Source organism: Diabrotica virgifera, chromosome 9 (assembly GCF_917563875.1).
Source record: "Diabrotica virgifera virgifera chromosome 9, PGI_DIABVI_V3a".
NCBI classification, from domain to species: Eukaryota; Metazoa; Arthropoda; class Insecta; order Coleoptera; family Chrysomelidae; genus Diabrotica; species Diabrotica virgifera.
Genome location: NC_065451.1, coordinates 72215439 through 72234604, shown reverse-complemented (window position 1 = coordinate 72234604; position 19166 = coordinate 72215439). Strand labels below are relative to the sequence as shown.

At 32.4% G+C, this 19166-nt stretch overlaps 1 protein-coding gene across 1 annotated transcript in view; it reads right to left on the bottom strand.

The window, feature by feature from the left end:
- Positions 1-7302: 7302 nt before the first annotated feature.
- The window catches only part of LOC114337183 (ABC transporter F family member 4-like), a 356953-nt gene continuing 345089 nt past the window's right edge, over positions 7303-19166 (bottom strand). The window contains exon 3 of the mRNA XM_028287585.2: positions 7303-7792. Within this exon, the coding sequence (XP_028143386.1) occupies positions 7476-7792 (317 nt within the window). The 3' untranslated portion in view covers positions 7303-7475. The remainder of the gene's footprint in view (positions 7793-19166) is intronic.

Sequence of the window (19166 nt, the reverse complement as noted above, 5' to 3'; positions counted from 1 at the left end):
CTTAGCTGTCAAAGAAGCTTGATATAAGCGTGTTCAATGGAAACACGTCTTTGGTCTGGTTAGCCTTGGATACAATAATTTTCATCACTTAACTGGCAATTAAGCAGTGTTAAAAAGTGTGCAAATGAATACCAGTTATTCAATCGATTTACTTACTACAAATATGTGACAAATGAGTAACGATCATCGAAATTATGGAAACAGTGGCGTCCCGTCAGCAAATGGTACGAATATGCAGGTGAGTAATATGCTTAATTACTCACAGCCTACAGCAGCTTATACACCACAACCACAATGGTATATACCAACAGGACATATGCAAATGCAACCGCAGATGCAATATGCAGCCACAGCAAGCACACACAATCCATATGCAAGCTCAGCAAACAATACAGCAAATTATATATATTCAACACCTGCGGAACCAACTACTAGTGCAAATTATTATTATCAACAACCACAATGCTCTATTGCTACAAATTATCAAAATATTTAAATAAATAGCTACTCGTCCGAGATCAGCGAGTCTAATCAAAAATCACTAGGAAATAAATACCTAAAGGACAATGAAAACTATTCTGAAGTTTCAAAGCAATCTGACATCCAACAAGAAGTGATTCTAGCAGAAAACGAGTACCAAGAAGTTAAATCTAGAAAAAAAAATTACCAGCCCACAAAAACAACCAGACACGATCAGACAAAAAATATAGTTATGCTTCTAAAAACCAATACGAAGTGTTAGCCAACATTCCCGAAGAACCTAGTGCTAGAAATAAAGATAATGCGAAAATTCCGCCATTTATCCTTTATGGCGGTACAACAAAAAGTACAAGAACTTCTTAAACTTATCAAAAAATACGGTCCAAAATTTACCAAAAAATTCTACAAGATGACAAAATGAGGGTGCAACTAACAACCGTCGAGGAGTACAGAAACTTAAAAAAAGTTTTCGAAACAAATAAAATTGTCTACCATACATTTGTTCTCTCAGAAGAAAAACACTTCAGAGTTGTACTAAGAAACATACACCACTCTACACCAGTCTCAGAAATAACCAATGCACTTAAGGATCAGGGTCATCAAGTTATTAAAATTATGAATATCTACAACAGGGAAAACAAACAACCTAAAAATTTTATTTTCGTTGATCTACAGAGACAAGAGAACAATAAGGAGATCTGTAACATAACAAAACTACTAAATGCGAATGTTCGTTTTGAAACACCCAACAAGAAAACAACAATAGTTCAGTGCAAGAGATGCCAAAACTATGGACATACCAGGAACCAATGTACGTCACCTTTTCGATGCGTAAAGTGTGCGGGTAATCATGATTATCGTGCATGCTCAAAGAAAAAAGAAGACGGAAAACCAGCTACGTGCACTTTATGTGGTGGTGAGCACCCGGCTAATTATAAAAATGTCAGGTTTACATAGAAATACTAAACAAGAGATATCCTCAGAAAAATGAAATTTCTTACCAACAAAGCAATAATCTATCAACACAGATAACAACACAAGCTCCTACCCAACAAGCATTTCAATTAAGTAACGATGAAGTAACAAGGGGAAGACATACCTTCTTCCAAATCACCGAACAAAATGTACAAAATCTGTCAAACAATAACAATGAGTCCAATAACAGCTACCTTCTCAACATAATCTCCAGTCTGCAAAAAACTATAGAAGAACAACAAAAAACAATATCACTGCTAACGCACGAAATCCGACAAATTAGAGGAAAACTTATTTCTAGAAAATGTTGACACGACTTTTAAGAATAGCACAATGGAACGCAAATAGAATAATCAAACATAAATATGAGATTGAATACTTCTGTAATATGAACAAATTCGTTATTTTGTTGATTTCAGAATCACACTTATCTAACAGGGCTCAGTTTAAAATAACAAACTTTAACATATATAATGCAGGACATCCAGAAGCTGAGAGATTGAAAGATTGAGAAAGATGAGAATGCCGAGAGATTGAGAAAGGTCAATTGAAAGATGGCAGGAAGAATGGAACAACACGGAGCATGTGGCACAGTGGACAAAAATTCTGCTACCTAACTTGAAGGATTGGATGGACTGTGGTCACAGACGACTGGATTATTTCCTGTGACGCAGGTGCTCACAGGACACGGGTGTTTTAGAGCCTACCTCTCTAGGTTTGGAAAGGCTGACACTGATGAATGTCTATACTGCGGACACCCGGACACAGTTACACATACTATGCTAGAGTGCAACAGATGGATAATAGAAAGGAACAGAATGGAAAGAGAGACAGATGTTAATTTTGTGACAGTGCGAGAAATGATTGAGAGAACGACTGAAAATAAATTTGGTTGTACTAGCATACACAATACACAACTATATCCGTGTAGTGATCAAGAAGAAAGAAGAGGAGGAAAAATAGCTGTACCAACGATATGAGTGAGAGGGAAATATATTGTAAATAGAGGTAGAGGGAATAAGAAGTTTTGATTAGAGGCGAATTGGTGAGTTAGATTGTATGAGACAGATTGTGGTAAAGAAACTCTAAAAAAACATACAAACCAAAACCCAACTTTGAGACCAAGAAAGGGGGAAACGGGAAAAAGAAGGGCATCCTTGCTTACAGTCTGTGGATAAATGAAAGTAAAGTGCTTCGGAAGCGATGTCGACCTTGCAGCGGCCATTCCGCTTTCGGAGCGCTGGGTGACAGAGGAGGGTCTGGTTTAACAGGTAGCCATTCGGCGTTGCCTCGGCTACGAGAGAGCGTTTTTAAAGTACCTCGGGAACTACCGCTGAGGCTACGAAGAATGAATCCTGCACAAAACCTGGTTCTACACAACATCTGTGAAGCTTTTCCGCGTTGCTGCAGATAAAGTGAAGATTGCCATGATGATCGCCAACATTCGTCACGGATAGGCACATCGAGAAGAAGAAAATAGTATAATTTAAGGTATAAATTTTGTATTTTTTTGCCCTCATTTCACTTCCACTTCCACCCCGCTTCCACTTTTTTCCATAATTTTTTGACATTCGATATTGTACCATTATTTTTTCTTCTACTCCTTCTTTTTGCCAATTGTTTTTTTCTGCTGATTTATGTATGGCGTCTTTGATGCAGCTCTACTCCCATTTCACATCAACACATTCTTGATTGTCATCCATTATTAGATATTTTTCCACTTCTTCCTGATATTTTCTTCTTACTTGCTCTTCTTTTAGTTCTTTATTGTCCCATTTCATTTGTTTGATTTTATTTTTACTCCTTCACGTTTTTTGTTTTATTTTTGCTGTTACCATGATATGATCTGAGTCAGCACAGGCTCCTCTGTAGGATCTTACGTCCTTAATTGATGATTGTCTCCGCGTGTTTATCAAAATATGGTCTATCTGAAATTTAGTTAGCTGATCTAGTGATATCCATGTTGTTTTGTATTTGTCAGAATGTGGGAACTTTGTACTACTTATGGCCATATCTGTTCTTGTTTGCTAGGTTGTATAATCGTTGCCCATTTTCATTTTTCCTTTCATGTATTGTATATCTTCCTGCTACAATTTCTGTGTATTGTTCTTTTCCTATTTGGGCATTGCAGTCTCCCAGCACCATGATCGTGGCATCTTTAGGTATATTTTCTATTTTTTCCTCTATATCAACCTATCAATTTTCTTTTTCTTCTCTGTTCGCATTCCCTTCGCGCATATATGTTTAGAAGTCACATATTGCTTGGTTTTGCTTCTATGCTCAAGTATGTTACTTATCGGTCGAAATTGTAGTATTTTTGCCCTACATCTCCGAGTATCATAAATGCTGCTCCATATTGCCCTTGTCTTTCTCTCCCTAAATATCTGAGGCTAAGATTTTTGTTTTCAAATGCACCGCTTCCTTTCCATCTGATCTCTTGTACGGCAGCTACGTTTATTCCGTATCTTTTCAGTTCTCCTGCTGTCTCGTCCATTTTCCTGCAGTTAACATTGTTCTTATATTCCAGGTGCATATTTTCATTATTTTATGTTTTCTTTTTTGTTTCTTTTTCTTTTGATTTTTAATACTATTTCTAACATTATTATTCCCACCACCAATCATATGACTATTACAATAATTAATATTTTTATGTTCCTATTTCTAATCTTATAACTACTTAAATCTATACACTTTTTGTCAGTGTCCTCTTCACTTACAATATCTTCTCTCCCTGTTTCTAGCATGCTCCCTATATCGTTTTTTCCGTGTGACTGTATTAGTTTGTTTTTGAGTCGCTAATTCCATTACCTTTTTTTTCTGGCTCCATCTTCATTCCCTTGCGTCTACTGTAATCTTATTATTTCCCATTTCCCATATTATATGCCAGTTTTTTCCCTTTTTCCCTCATCTCTCTGCTTATATCTCTTAAGGCTTTGCTTTCTGTTGCTCTCTTTTTGTGATCCATATTTTCTCATTCTTTACGTCTTTCGGTTTGCTTTTATTTCGTAGTATGGCTACTTATTCTTCCTCATTTCCTAATTCAATTAGGCACTTGAAATTCTGTAGTGTTTCCTAATAATATTCATATAAAATAAATCAAAACTACCGATTTAGTAATTATTTAATGTTAATAACTATCGATAAAAAATCGAAAGCGGCCATCATGCAAAAGTGATCTGTCATCACTGTCATATGAAATTTTCAACGAAAACTTTTCGTTTATAAATTCGCAAGAGTGTGTGTGTTATTGCGTTGCCGCTCCTGCAATACTCAGATCAGATTTATCAATGGATTGTTTGTAGTTCTTTCTTCTGAATCCAAATCTGTCTTCGAGATAATCGACCTCAAAGTTTAAAATGTGACGTCACAATCCATTTATTTTCTGCCGACACACTACACCTCAGCTGAAATCGTTGCTAGTAAGTAGGCTAGTTTTTTTAATCTCGATTTGTTAAGCAAAGCATAGGTTATTTACATTTGAGTTTGACACTTCGTGAATGTCAAACTAAATTTTTAAGTATTAATAAAATATCAATGACATTTGATAGTGAATTTAATTATTATATAAAATAAGTAAGATGTTCAAAAATACAATTTGAGTATATTTTAAAAGCAATAATTTATTAACAGCTTTAAAAAGGTTTATACGAGTATACGGTCTCCCCTTTAATGATAAATGAACTGTTCCATTCGTTATGAAATAAAAATTGTTATTATAGTCGGTTCGCTAAACTCGACACTACTGGCTAGTGATTTTAGTAGATAATTTTTTTGTTTTTTGCCAATTTTGCCAAAATTGGCAAGATTACTAATTATTTAGTACTTATTAACTAAGTATTTAGTAATTATGTTTTTTTTTGCCAAATTGGCAAAATTATTGACTAAAATCACTAGCCAGTTGTGTCTGAGTTTAGCCGACTATATGAAATAATATTGTTTGGAATAAATAATTATGGTCTGATATGTGCAATTACATCCTTCTAATGGAAAAAAATATTTGAAGATTTTTCTCAAATTATGGATATCAACAACATTTTCATTTATAACTCTTTTATTTTTAATTTGACGAGGAAAAGTTATTCTTCATAAAAAGCTCTTCATGCTCTAAGATTTATGATCATATACAGTATGTCCCTGTAAGTTGTATCCATATGGAAAACTTTTTTATTATTAATTTTACGAAAAAAAGTTATTCTTTATAAATAGCTCTGCATGGTCCAAAACCTAAGATTTAACCATCAAATATAAAATTTTTTGAATATTATACGAGGTATGTCAAAAAGTTTGAATTTCACTCAAGAGTAAAGTAGCTTTATTTTTCGTAATATTGGAAATTGCTATTATGAAAAGTTGTTTGGAATTAAAAACTATATTCTAATATGCAATTACATCCTTCTAATTGAATTTTTTTTTAATTATGGAAAACTCATTATTTTTTCAGTTATTTTAATTCTGATAACTCTTTTATTATTAATTTTACGAAAAAAAGTGATTCTTAATAAAAAGTTCTGGATGGTCTAAAACGTACAATACAACCATATTATATCAAATTTTATCAATTTTATACGAGGTATGTCAAACAAGATAAATTTAGATCAAAAGTAAAGTACCTTTATAGTTCAGAATATTTAAATAAGAAGGATGTAATTACATACTGAAACATAGTTTTTAATTCTAAATAACTTTTCATAATAACAATTTTCGATATTGTGAAAAATAAACGTATTTTACTCTTGAGCGAAATTCATATTTTTTGACATACCTCGTATAAAATTGATAAAATTTGACAAAAGACGGTTGTATTTCAGATTTTAGACCATGCAGAACTTTCTATTAAGAATCACTTTTTTTCGTAAAATTAATAATAAAAGAGTTATCTGAATTAAAATAACTGAAATTAATGTTAGTTATCCATAATTTTTCAAAAAAAAATTCAATTAGAAGGATGTAATTTCATACTAGAATACAGTTATTAATTCCAAACAACTTTTCATAATAGCAATTTTCAATATTGTGAAAAATAAAGCTACTTTACTCTTGAGTGAAATTCGAACTTTTTGACACACCTCGTATAATATTCAAAAAATTTGATATTTGATGGTTAAATCTTAGGTTTTGGACCATGTAGAGCTTTTCATAGAGAATAACTTTTTTTCGTAAAATTAATAATAAAAATGTTTTCCAAATGGATACAACTTACACGGATATACTGTATAAAATTTTATTAATTTTATACGAGGTATATAAAAAATATGAATTTCGATCAAGAGTAAAGTGCCTTTATAGTTCATAACATTTAAATTAGAATGATAAAATTGTACATTAAAACATAATTATTAATTCTAAACAACTTTTCATAATAGCAATTTTCCATATTTGGAATTAAAATACGTAAATAAACAAAGTTTTCGCTATGATAATGCTCGCATTTTCAGTTTGTTATTTATATATTTGTACGGTTTTGTACAATAAATTTAAAGAAAATATAAGTATTTATTAATTTTGTTATGGTTGGAGATAAAATTTTATATGCACTACTGACTTGGTACGTAAATAACTGTTATTAAACATATCGGTGAAAATCGTCCTTATATCGGATTTTAGACCATGATAGGACTAATGACAACTTGATATTCCTACAGTGATTTACTGATCTTTGAGGCGGGTCAACAATATGGAACAAATAATGTTTGAAACAATATTCTTGCATGTATCGAATCCATCTGAATATGGAAAGTTATATCCTTTTTTCCTGCGTACTTTTAATATCGTTTCAAGATTAAGCATGTAGTGAAGTATCTTATTGAAATAATACTGTTATATAGAGGTTTTTAAAGAGAAAGAAAATCCACACATTATGTTTATTCTAAAAACAAAATATTTTATTGATCAAATGTAAAAATATATTAAAATTTACTCTATTTTGCTTTAAAAATTTTTGAGAAAACTTAAACACACTGTCCTTTTTGACATAACATTTCAGAGATTCAAGATTTCAATTAATTCAAACATATTATTGTCTATCTACTCTTCTCTTCCTTTTCCGTTGGAGCAGGTCCAGTTACAGTAAAACTGGCAATAAACACGTTAATAATGGTAATCGTAAACACTCCAGCAGTTACGTAAATATTTAATTTCTTAGCAGCGAGAGACTTTGATTTCCCTTGCATGTAAAACCACGCTTTGTATATCAAAATGATGCCAATAGCAAGTTGCAACACTAATGAGAGACAAATCAGGATGACGTTAACATAAAACGTGGAACTGTGTTGATTGTATTCTACCATATACCTTAGTTGGTTGGCGTTTGCGGTGATTAGGGCGATATCCATCATACCTGTAAAATAAAATACAATTTTAGAAATCAAATAAATAATAAATTGACAGTAAAATATTCCAACAAACAAAAATGAGAACTTACAGAATAATCGAGTTATTTTACAAACGTGTTCGTTAGAGGGGCCAGAACAATTGTACAGAAATACCTAAAACGGCGAAGGTTAATCAGGTAGCAAATCAAGGAGAGGGAACTTCAAGTGAGTAAGTGGGTGCAAATAGTAAATATTCGTTTAAAATGCATTGTGCACGAAATCAGAGGTTTTGCGATATTGTCAGATGAAATCGTTGTATAGTTGTTTATTTAGAATGCATTTAATATATTTTTTAAACATAAATATTAAATGTGTCATGGAACATAGGACACTAAGGCCCACTTGCTGATTCGGAGTTCAACTTAAGTTCAGCGCCATTACCGAGTTCATTAGTTAGTTGAATGTGGTAGCGTGAGGTTGTGTTTTGATTTGCAACGCGTCAACGGCTAGTTGTTGTGTTTATATGTTTTGTTATTGTTTTGGTTCTTTTTGGAGTGTTGTGAATTACTAGTAGTAAGTCATTTTACTTTTGCTTACTTACGTCGACCTTGTTTATTGTTGCAATATAAGTTTGAACATGACCTACAGCTGTGAGGAATGTCTTTCACATTTTTCAGATTCGGATAAATTAAATAATCTGAAATGTAATGGAGATTGTCATCGTTCTTTCTGTATGCGATGTACTGGTTTAAATAAATCCACCACAAAAGCCTTAATAGAACAAAAATTTTCCCATCTAAAACTTTTTTGTTAACTATGTGACTCACCTAGCTTAAGATATTTAAATGAAAAAATAACTAATCTATCTAAAAATCAAATACCTCTAGAAAATTTTGAAGCCTTAACACAAGTCAATAAAAAACTTTCTGATAATCTGCCTGTTTTTATTGAGACTTACGATTTGTTAACTAAAAATGACGATAAGACAAACTGGACTATCTTATTAAAAAAATTGACGAGATCCATAGAATAAATAACCTGCTGAACCCTGAAAAGGTTTTAAAATCTATAAGGCAGATGGAACATGATATTTTCAATGTATCGTCAATTTTTTACGGCGGTTCAGATGAGACTATAAAGGTTCAAATCCAAGACTCAACTTCTACGGAGATTAAGCTGGGATTAGAAAGACTCTCATCAAATATGAGTGAAATATCAAATCGAATTAGCAATATTTCTAAAAATCTATCTACCATCCCAACGAAAAAAGAGGTATTGAACAAAAAAACATTTTATGCCACCACAAGTACCCAAACTGAAGAGCATCAACGTTGCGAAGTAAGTCCAGAGCAAAAGTCAAAAAACACAGAAGATAAATGTCACTTTGTGGTTATTAGTAACTTAACCCCAATATACACCCCTATACAAGTGGTACACTATATTAAAGAGAAGCTAGGTATCAAAGAATATATAAAATGTTACGCCTTCGTTAAAAATGCCGACACGGCAGCTGGTTCTTCATTTAAAATTGCTATAAATCTAGATCATCTATCAACTTATTATTTAATAAGGATATTTGGCCACCTGGTGTAAATATTAAATGGTCCATTGAATCTGCATATTCCGAACCATCGCTTTCGACTGAGACATAAGAATCAGAAGAATATCAGAAGTTCTGTTAGCCTGGTAAATCCAACTACCAGTTTATGCAACAGCAAAGATGAAGTACAGATCACAAACATATGTTCAGACAAGCAGGCAATCGAAATTTGCAAAACTACGAATCCTTTCCATTCGCAGATTAATTTTATTAAAAAAGATACTCTAGAACCATCTATAAATCTGGATCCTTTGACTCCACCAAGAGTTAGATTAACCAATAACTCTAATATTCGATATCTTCTAGCAAGATTAAGGGAACCAGATATCTTAAAAGCCATTAAACTTCATCTTGCATTTCTACACGACCAACCTTCGTCAGTGTTTTATGAAGGATTTACCAACACAAGCGTTAAACTGTTTTTGGCTTCCGAAGGGCTTCCCACCAAGACCGAAGATCTGCGAAAAATTCTTCTAGAATTTAACGAAGTCTATGGAATTGGTCCAGATGAGGTGGAAGCTGATCTTGCTGCTTTTAGGTCCTTTCTAACTTCTGAAAGATTTATCCATTTACAAAAATCACGGGAATGCACCGAAATTACTATTCAGCTCTCTCTCCAAAACGAAATTTTTAAACATCACGACGTGTTCTGAAGGACTAGAATCCTCAAATTATAATATTAGTAATAACAACTTTAGCATGGTTCTGATTAATATTCGTTCTATAAGATACAAAACGGATGAATTGTTTTTGTTTCTGGAGGAATTAGGTTTTCCCCCGGTAGTGGCTGTTACAGAGCACTGGCTTGAAGTCAACGAGCCTTTTTTGTAGAAAAATACATCACAATTGCTAGGTATGATCGTCCAAGCTCAGCGCACGGGGACACCCTGATTTTATCCAGAAATAATGATTTTTCTTTGGTAACAAAACTTTCTGTTAAATGAAGCCCACTTTGAGTTTTCCTTAGTTTACAATAAGAATCTTAATCTTTATATTATTTGCATTTATAAATCACCTGTCTATTCCGTGGAACTATTTTTTCAGAACCTGCTAAATTTGTTAGATTACCTGCCACATAAAAGCAGAAAAATTTTATGCGGAGACTTCAATATTGATTATCCTGCTGCTTGTGCTGCTCGAATATCCTTAGTCAATATATTTGAATCGTATGGTCTAACAAAGCACGTTGATTCTCCTACAAGGATTACTAAAACTTCATCTACCATAATCGATTATATTGTCTCAGACTTCTCACCCCTTGATGTCCGCTCTACAATTCTTAATGCTGGTCTCTCTGATCACGAAGCAGTTTATACGAATTTTAATATTATATATCTTCAGCAAAACCTCCTTAAAAACCCGACGTTTAGGCAGGATTTTTTCCACCCGGAACTTTCGTAAATTCCAAAATTTATGCTTAAACTCTGAGTGGCAATTTTCTTCTTTGGACGTGGATTATAATTTCCGTGATTTTTTGGATAAGCTTGTATGTATCTTCAATAAAGCATTTCCTCTAATTAAAATTAAGCCTAAACATCATAAACCCTGGACTACCAAAGGTATACGAATATCAGCCAAAAATATGAGGTCACTGCTCTATATCAAGAAATTTACAACCAACGTCTCTGTCACTGATTATATCACCAATTACAGGGCAACCTATCTTAACCCTTAACTGGTCCGGCGTCGTCTGACAGACGATTCAATATTTTTAATTATTTTTTATTGCAAATTGGCACCTCCCACAGGCAAGTCGTTATATCTAATCCTTAAACTATTGGTGATTGACAAGTGGGTGTATTTGAGACAAGTTTCTCTCAGTTCCTAAAAAGTTGTCCCAACAATTAGGTCGAGGGTAGTTTCTCAGACGACGCCGGACCGTTTGTGTTACTTTTTTCTTGTTCAAAAAGAACAAGAGGACAATCAGACGGATGTTCTTATTTTAGAAAAACGCAAAAATTATAGTTTATGTCCGAGTAGAAAGCGCAGGATGACAAAATACCTGTGCTTGCGTTGCAAAAAGCCTGTTTTTTGGGATTAACAAAACCACTACCTATGTAAAAATTGCATATAAAATTGGTAAAGTTTAACTGATGCTGGAAACACATATTTTTTATCGATTTTTGTTTTACCTAGTTTTTTGTTTAGTTTGCAGTTTGAACATTTATCCTGGCGATACATTTTTTTTCATGTTGTTTTTTATATCTTTTTTATTTACTTTACGAAATCATGTACTTCTTCACAAATATTTGTACGGATTTCAGTTTTATTTTAATATTTTTTTCTTAACCCAAATAACGCGCAAATCTAATACGTTCACTTTTATATAGATATATCAGTGTATGTTTGTAGCATTTATTCTTAATAAAAAAATTAATTTTGAGTGTTGTTTTGCTTTCTTGAAAACAGTAGTTTCGCAGACGACGCCGGACCAGTTACGCTACTGATACAGTACCGGACCAGTTAAGGGTTAAACTTCTAAAATCAGCTAAAAAAGTGTACTATCAAAACCGCCTGGGAAGCACTAAAAATATTGCAAAAGAAACTTGGTCCATAATAAACGATCTTCGAAATAAAACCCACACTTCTCAAACATTTTCTCTTCCAGACCCGAAAAATCTAAATGAATACTTTGCTAATGTGAGTAAAAACATTACATCAACTATTTTGCCACAACAAGATCCCATTTCCTATCTCCCTAGTTCAAGAAAGGTCTCGAATTCATTCTTTATAAAGCCAGTTGATATAGCTGAACTTATCCAAACAATCAGTAGTATCAAAAGCAAATCTTCCTGTAGTACTGAGGGTCTATCGATAAAAATTTTTTCTAATCTCCCAGAAAATGTCTTAGAAGTCCTCATCTCACTTATTAATGATTCTTTTGAGAAAGGCAAATTTCCAGAGTGCCTAAAGACAGCCATCATTATTCCTCTTCATAAGGGTGGTGAAAAATCTAATACTTGCAATTATAGACCTACTGCACTGTTACCGGTACTCTCCAAAATTATTGAGAGACTCATAAAAGCTCGACTTATGTCCTTTCTAGTTGAAAACAACATGTTATCACAAAATCAGTTCGGCTTTTTAAATAATAAATGTACCACTGATGCCATGTTTTCTGTACTACATGACGTTTACCAAGCACTCAACAATAATCTTCACACTGCCACCGTTTTTTGTTACTACGCCAAAGCTTTTGATTGTGTAAATCACGACATTTTGATAAAAAAACTAAATTTCTACGGAATTCGAGGTATCTCTTTGAATTGGTTCCAATCTTACTTGGATGATAGGAAACAATTCGTTAGAGCAAATGATATAGACTCTACTCTCAAAAACATTGTATGTGGGGTACCTCAAGGTTCAGTACTGGGTCCTCTACTTTTACTTATCTTTATTAATGACATCACTAGTTTAAAAATCGATGGAAAAATATTTCTTTTTACTGATGATACCAGCATCACTTGGAGCAACTCTAATATTGCTACTCTTAATGCCACTATAACTTCTGATCTACTTATAATAAAAACCTGGTCGGACTCTAATTTGCTCTCGTTTAACGTAGATAAAACAGTGGCATTATCTTATAAAGGAGCTCTTCAACCCTTACCACTTAATAACAGCCAGATTAGTACCGTTGATTCTGTAAAATTTCTCGGAATTTTTTTAGACAGCAACCTTAAATGGTCCCTTCATATCGATTTGTTAAGGAAGAAATTATCTTAAGCTTGCTATGCTATAAGATCTGTTTCGAAGGAACTCAATTTAGCATCTTCCAAAATGACATATTGTCTTTGTTCGAGTCACATCTTCGATATGGTCTTCCTTTTTGGGGTTCTGGTACAGCTGCCCAATCCGATGTTATTTTCAAATTATAAAAAAGAGCAATACGATATATGTTTGGCCTCAGAAGAATAACACATTGTAGAAGCTACTTCAAAGATCACAGAATTTTAACTCTTCCTTCTTTATATATTTTAGAAACTGTTTGCTTAATTCGTAAACATCTACATGTCTTTCCAGCAAGACCGAATCATAACTACTTCATGAGAAATTCTACCTTTGACGTCTATTTACCGACTCCAACCTCTGAGTTAGTAAAGAAATCCATATTATATTCTGCAAAAAACTGTACAACCATCTCCCTGTAAAGCTGCAACATCTTTCTCCAAATTCCGTAAAATGACAAAAGCCTACCTATCTGAAAGACCATATTATTCAGTAGAAGAATTTCTTAATCAATAACTAAGAAGTTACTGTAAGTACCCTTTGTACGAGTAGTATATTTTTTATCTATGTTTGGGTGGCATATGCAGCTGCCTAACTTTTTGCCCGATTAGTTACAAGGTAGACTATGCAATTTGCAATTTATTTAAAATTTTAAATTTTGCAATTAATTTTTTCTGTTTACTTCATTATTATTTTTTTTGTGTTATATTGACGATTTATGTAATTTTAGTAAATAATTGTATTTTTATTGTTTTGTGACTTTTCATAAGCTTTGTCGATAAAATTGTACAATTTTTCATGACAATAAAGCGTATTTCTAATTCTAATTCTAATTTTAATTCTAATTCAAGACATGAAGTGCGTATCACGTACAACGGCACATCATGCCTTGAACTCGGTTTTGGCGCTGAACTTTAGTTGAACTCCGAATGAGCAAGCGGGCCTAAGTTCAGATTTCTGTGAAATTATATACAGTGTTTCAAAATTTACACAGAAGGAAACAAAAGAAATTTTGCTGTGAAACAGGTAACAAATACAAAACCCAAAAACCTTTGAAACCTGATTGATCTGAGAACGTGACCAAAATTTTCGATCAGTCTTACCTTGATCGTTTAAGATATTTCTGTAGATTTGTAACAGAAATTACGTACGAGAAAATTTTAAACAAAGAGTTAGAAGATATCCCGGCAATAACAGAAGTTGAAATTATATTAGTTCTGAAAGAGACGAGAAGTAACAAGGCACTAGGTGAGGATGGCATTGTAATCATCATCATGGCATCTACAGTCCTGGCGGAGTGATTGCCGCCCTCTTTGGAAAAATAATTTGAAAAATAGTAGATTTGAAAAATAATTATCGATAGACCATCAGTACTACAGGAAGATTTACTTTTAATACTATTGCTTGGTAGGATCAGTTCAGATTTATTAACTGGTTTTATAAAGAATGAATTCGAGACCTTTCTCAAATTACAGAAACAGAAATGCCTTATTTATGTTTAAAAGAAAAACATTTTTTAACATAATAATTAATTGTTACAATGTAATATGTCGTTCTAACAACTCTTATAATGTAAACAATTAATAAATGTAACAAAACCTTTACGGACTTTTTGTCTACTTTTTTTGTACTTAGTTTCACGTCAAAACTCAATGTCAGTATTAAGTAAAATTAAGCACCCGACAAAGATTTCTTATAAATTATATCTTCAGAATTGTTAAATTTTTCTGTTTACCAGAAGCCATTTTGAATTCAAAGGAAGTTCGCTTTATTATTGATTTTTTATTATAGACAATTTATTCACAATTAATAAAACTGGCCTTCGCTTTAATTTCCATGGCTACTTGATAAGCCAGTACGGTTTAGAATGTTATCAGGAAGAATATTATAGAGAGTATTGCCTTTTGGGTACACTGTTTAACGTTTTCTCAGTCTAGTTATGATGTGTTCTGATTGTATGCCACATGCTAAATAAATAAATCTATTTATACAGGGTGATTCATTAAGAATGTCCAATCTCTGAGTTGAAGATTCTAGACCTCAAAATATTAAGATTTAACCCAAACCACATAAAAATAAAATGTAACTTGTTACTACGTTACAGGGTGTTTATTAAAAAAATTAGTAATTATTTTTACCCAATACTTTAAAAATTTTTAACATACCCTTAGTATACTTGGCAGAGAGTGTAAATACGGTACACTAGGGTGCATCGAAAAAATAAAAGTTGGAAATATTATATCTAATAGCGTGAACAAGTTGCTAGTTTTTAATTTTTTTTCTAAGCGAATTTTCTGACCCCCCCCCCTTCAACAACCTTGAATTTTATTAAATATCTGATTGTTACGGAAATTTCAATTTATATTATTTGCAATAAAATATATGCTAACTCTAAATAAATAAATAAATAAATAACTAAATAAATATATAAAATTTAAACGATACTTATTGTTTTTTCAGTCTCCCCAACCCCTTTGAAATGTCCCGCTTCGTGAGTCCGTGCGTGTAATTTTCACTTATGTTTGATGCGATGCTTTACTTTGTTATTATTGTTGTCTGTAAATTAAAGATTTTTAAAATAGATAAACCAGGACCATGGGGAATAAAATCAAGATGTGCTGTGGACCACTCCATTTTTGGGCAACCACCAAATATACCTGAAAATGTTTTACCGAAATACAAACAAGCGATGAAGTTTTGTGGTTGCAAGAGGATAAAAACTCAGCAAGAAAGAACCAGAATGTTCTGGTATTGCCAAACAGGTTGTTATTAAATTGTAGGGAATATGGAAAAAACCTTTAATTCGAATAATTTAACATACAAGAATTATTCAGCTTTTAAAAGCCTATCATGTCATGACAAATATATGAAACTTATGGGACAATTTAAGAACAGGCAAAACAGTGAATTTTACGAAAATAAAATTTAATGTTTTAAGAACAAAAGTAAAACTGCACGTTTCGATCTTGAAGCATGCTAATGTGACACTCTGATTAATTGTCTTTGTAGCAAGTCTCAAAGAGTGCCTCTGGATGAGCGCGAATTTCTATTAAATCAAAGAGGTCCCAGAAAAATGGTGATAAGCTCGATTGATAGGGAAAATAAAAACAAATATAATCAGAGAGAACAACGGTAAAAGAAGAAAGTTACCGACGCAAAGACAAAACTTTAGCTCAAGTAAAAAACAGTACCAGGTTTCATGGTCAATCGATCGTGGAAGAACACATAGCACTTGTGCATGAGCCAGGGTGCAAATATTTCGGATATGGGTATCCGCTGTCTGGTATATGAAAAAGTATCAAATCCAGCTGTTGCATGTGACAAAACAGTCGTAAATACTGGCGTTAAGGGTGATATTATACGGCTGTTAGAAGAACATCTTAAAAAACCGCTTCAGTCGTTTGTATGTCTGCCACATTCAAATGATCTACCCCTTGGACATCAAAAGAAGTTTGCCAGTGACCAAATCAAAAAACGTGACTTCAAACTTTCTCCTATAAAAATTTTTATTCAAACGACTACTTTGAGTTAATTAACTAACGAGAGTACCACCTTACAGAACCACCTATATTCTCTAGATTTTCGAGTGACAATCTGCGAGAGAATTCTAACTTAGACCCTTTTAACATTGAGATTGAGAAAAATCACTGCCACATACAATGTGTAGAACGATGTGTCAAGCTTGTGACACAAGCTTCTCTAGCAGTTTGTGGAGCGTATTCGAGGGATGGATTTATAAAACTCGAATTGATTCCAGAAAAAGTATCCTCACTTTAATACTAAATCGGAAGAGATCTTCGAATAGAATGGTTTTACCATATTTTTTGTAATATATATATATATACCTAATTTTGTAATTTTCTTTATATTTATTTTAGTCTTAAAAAACTTGGGTGACGTCAGGGAGACGGATAAGTTAGGCTATTTTGTTATAAAAAGAATGTTTTAGTATACTTTTCTTAAGTAAAATTTTGAATTGCCTTGTGAAACCAGAAAATATTTTCCAATTTAAACCGAATTTATTTATTCAAGTTCTATAAGGTATTACATTTCCCTTACAAAATAAATTCGAGTATTAATGTATTTTTTCTAATTTTTAGTTGCCGTGGGGGGCAGAAAATATTTTTTTATTTCAACTCAATTTTACTAAAAAACTAAATAGTGTGTTAGGCAACTTTTGTGAGCTATTACATTTTCGTTTCGAAATAAAATTTTTTTTCGTCTGTTAACATTTTTTCAAAATTTTTAATTGTCTTGGGGGGGGAGGGGGGCAGAAGATATTTTCCAATTTCGAAAAAATTTTACCAAAATACTTATCAGTTGATTGGGCAAATTTTGTAAGGTATTACTTTTCCATTGCAAAAAAAAATTTTTTTTTCGCCTTTTTCGATGCACCCTACTGTATGTACACTTTACTAGATTATGATAAATAAACGTTTCCGGCTACTACCAGAGGTGTATGACAGGGAACAGTGAATGGTTGACCCTTCCCAAATTTTACCCCACTGACGGAATTGCTATATTATATTATTTTTAAATAATATACTCTTCATTCGGAACGATGAAGACATCCTATTTTGGTTAATGTTCCCTTAGTTACCCTTCATTCTGTTTAACTTCAAATATGTCGAAAACTAATGATTTTAACGTTACGAGTGAAAAGTATTATATTATTTGCATAGAAAGTATTGAAGAATCTAAAACTTATGCTAAAATAGTAATTTCGTCAGTGGCGTAGAATTTGGGAAGGGTCAACCATTCATTTTCCCCTGTCGTACGACTCTGGTAATAGCCAGGAACGTTTGATTAAAATACTTTAATAGGGTGTACAGCACCGACACTTTTTTGCAAGTATGACAAGTATATGTCAAATACTTTTAAAGTACCGGCTACAAATAATTCTTAAATTAATTATGTCAGTGAAGAGCCAGATTTTATTTATTATGTAATTTGGGTTAAATATAACTATTTATATTCATTACTTCATAAGAATTTGGCGTATCTCTCATAGCATGTCATTTTAATTAAAACTGACAGTTGTCAGAATCGTAATCGAAATTTGCTATAAAAACAAATCAATTGTGTTTATTTCATTTATAACGATGTTCCATTTAAGAAAACTCAGAAAATACTCATTCCGGATTTCGACCAACCCTGTGTACTAAAATTAAACATTTCGCTATATTATTAATTTTTAATAATAATAGACTATACTTAAATATAAATAGAGATGTTGATATCAAATCAGTACAATTCTACAGGGTGTGAAGTTTGCTACAAAACTTATAATAAACCTTAATTATCTTTTAAACTACCCTGTATAAAATTACAAAACATCATATTTTAAGAAAGGAGACATCAGGCAGAATCAAAAATGTAAACATATACAGAGTGTCCCAGTTAAAAAAACGAAGTTACAATCAACTTACGGTATAACCGGAAGTAGCAAAGAGACCAAAATATTTTCATTAAATAGTTCATACCTCAAAACCCCTGTATTTCAATTTTCATGATTCGGTTACCTTTAGTTCTCGAGCTATTTCTAATAGGCCATTTATCTGCCTCACCCTGTACATTACAGTAAAATACCGGGTGTCCACTTATATTTTCCCCCATTTTAACTGCCTATAACTTCTAAAAGGCTCAAGATAGAAATATGCGGTTTTCGCTGATATGTTTTATTTAAGTAAAAGTTTTGTCTGAATGGACTGAATTTTTTATATCGCTTTCAAATACGAAAAGAAAAATAGCGGATTTTTTAAAAAAAACGTTGTTGACTTTTTTTTAATGGAACACCCAGTATTTTTTTTGGAAATTGAAAGAAAAGTCATTCACCTATCGAGCGATATAAAGTTTTTCAAAATCGGTTGTCAAATCACTGAGTAATTAATTTTTAAAATGAGAGGTGCAACGTGGATGTCACATACCTAAATAACATAACTAAGCAAATTGATACTATGTTATGTGATTTCCACATTGCATCTCTCATTTTAAAAATTAATTGCTCAGTCATTTGACCACCGATTTTAAAAAAATTTATGTCGTTGGATAGGGAAATGACCGTTTTTTTA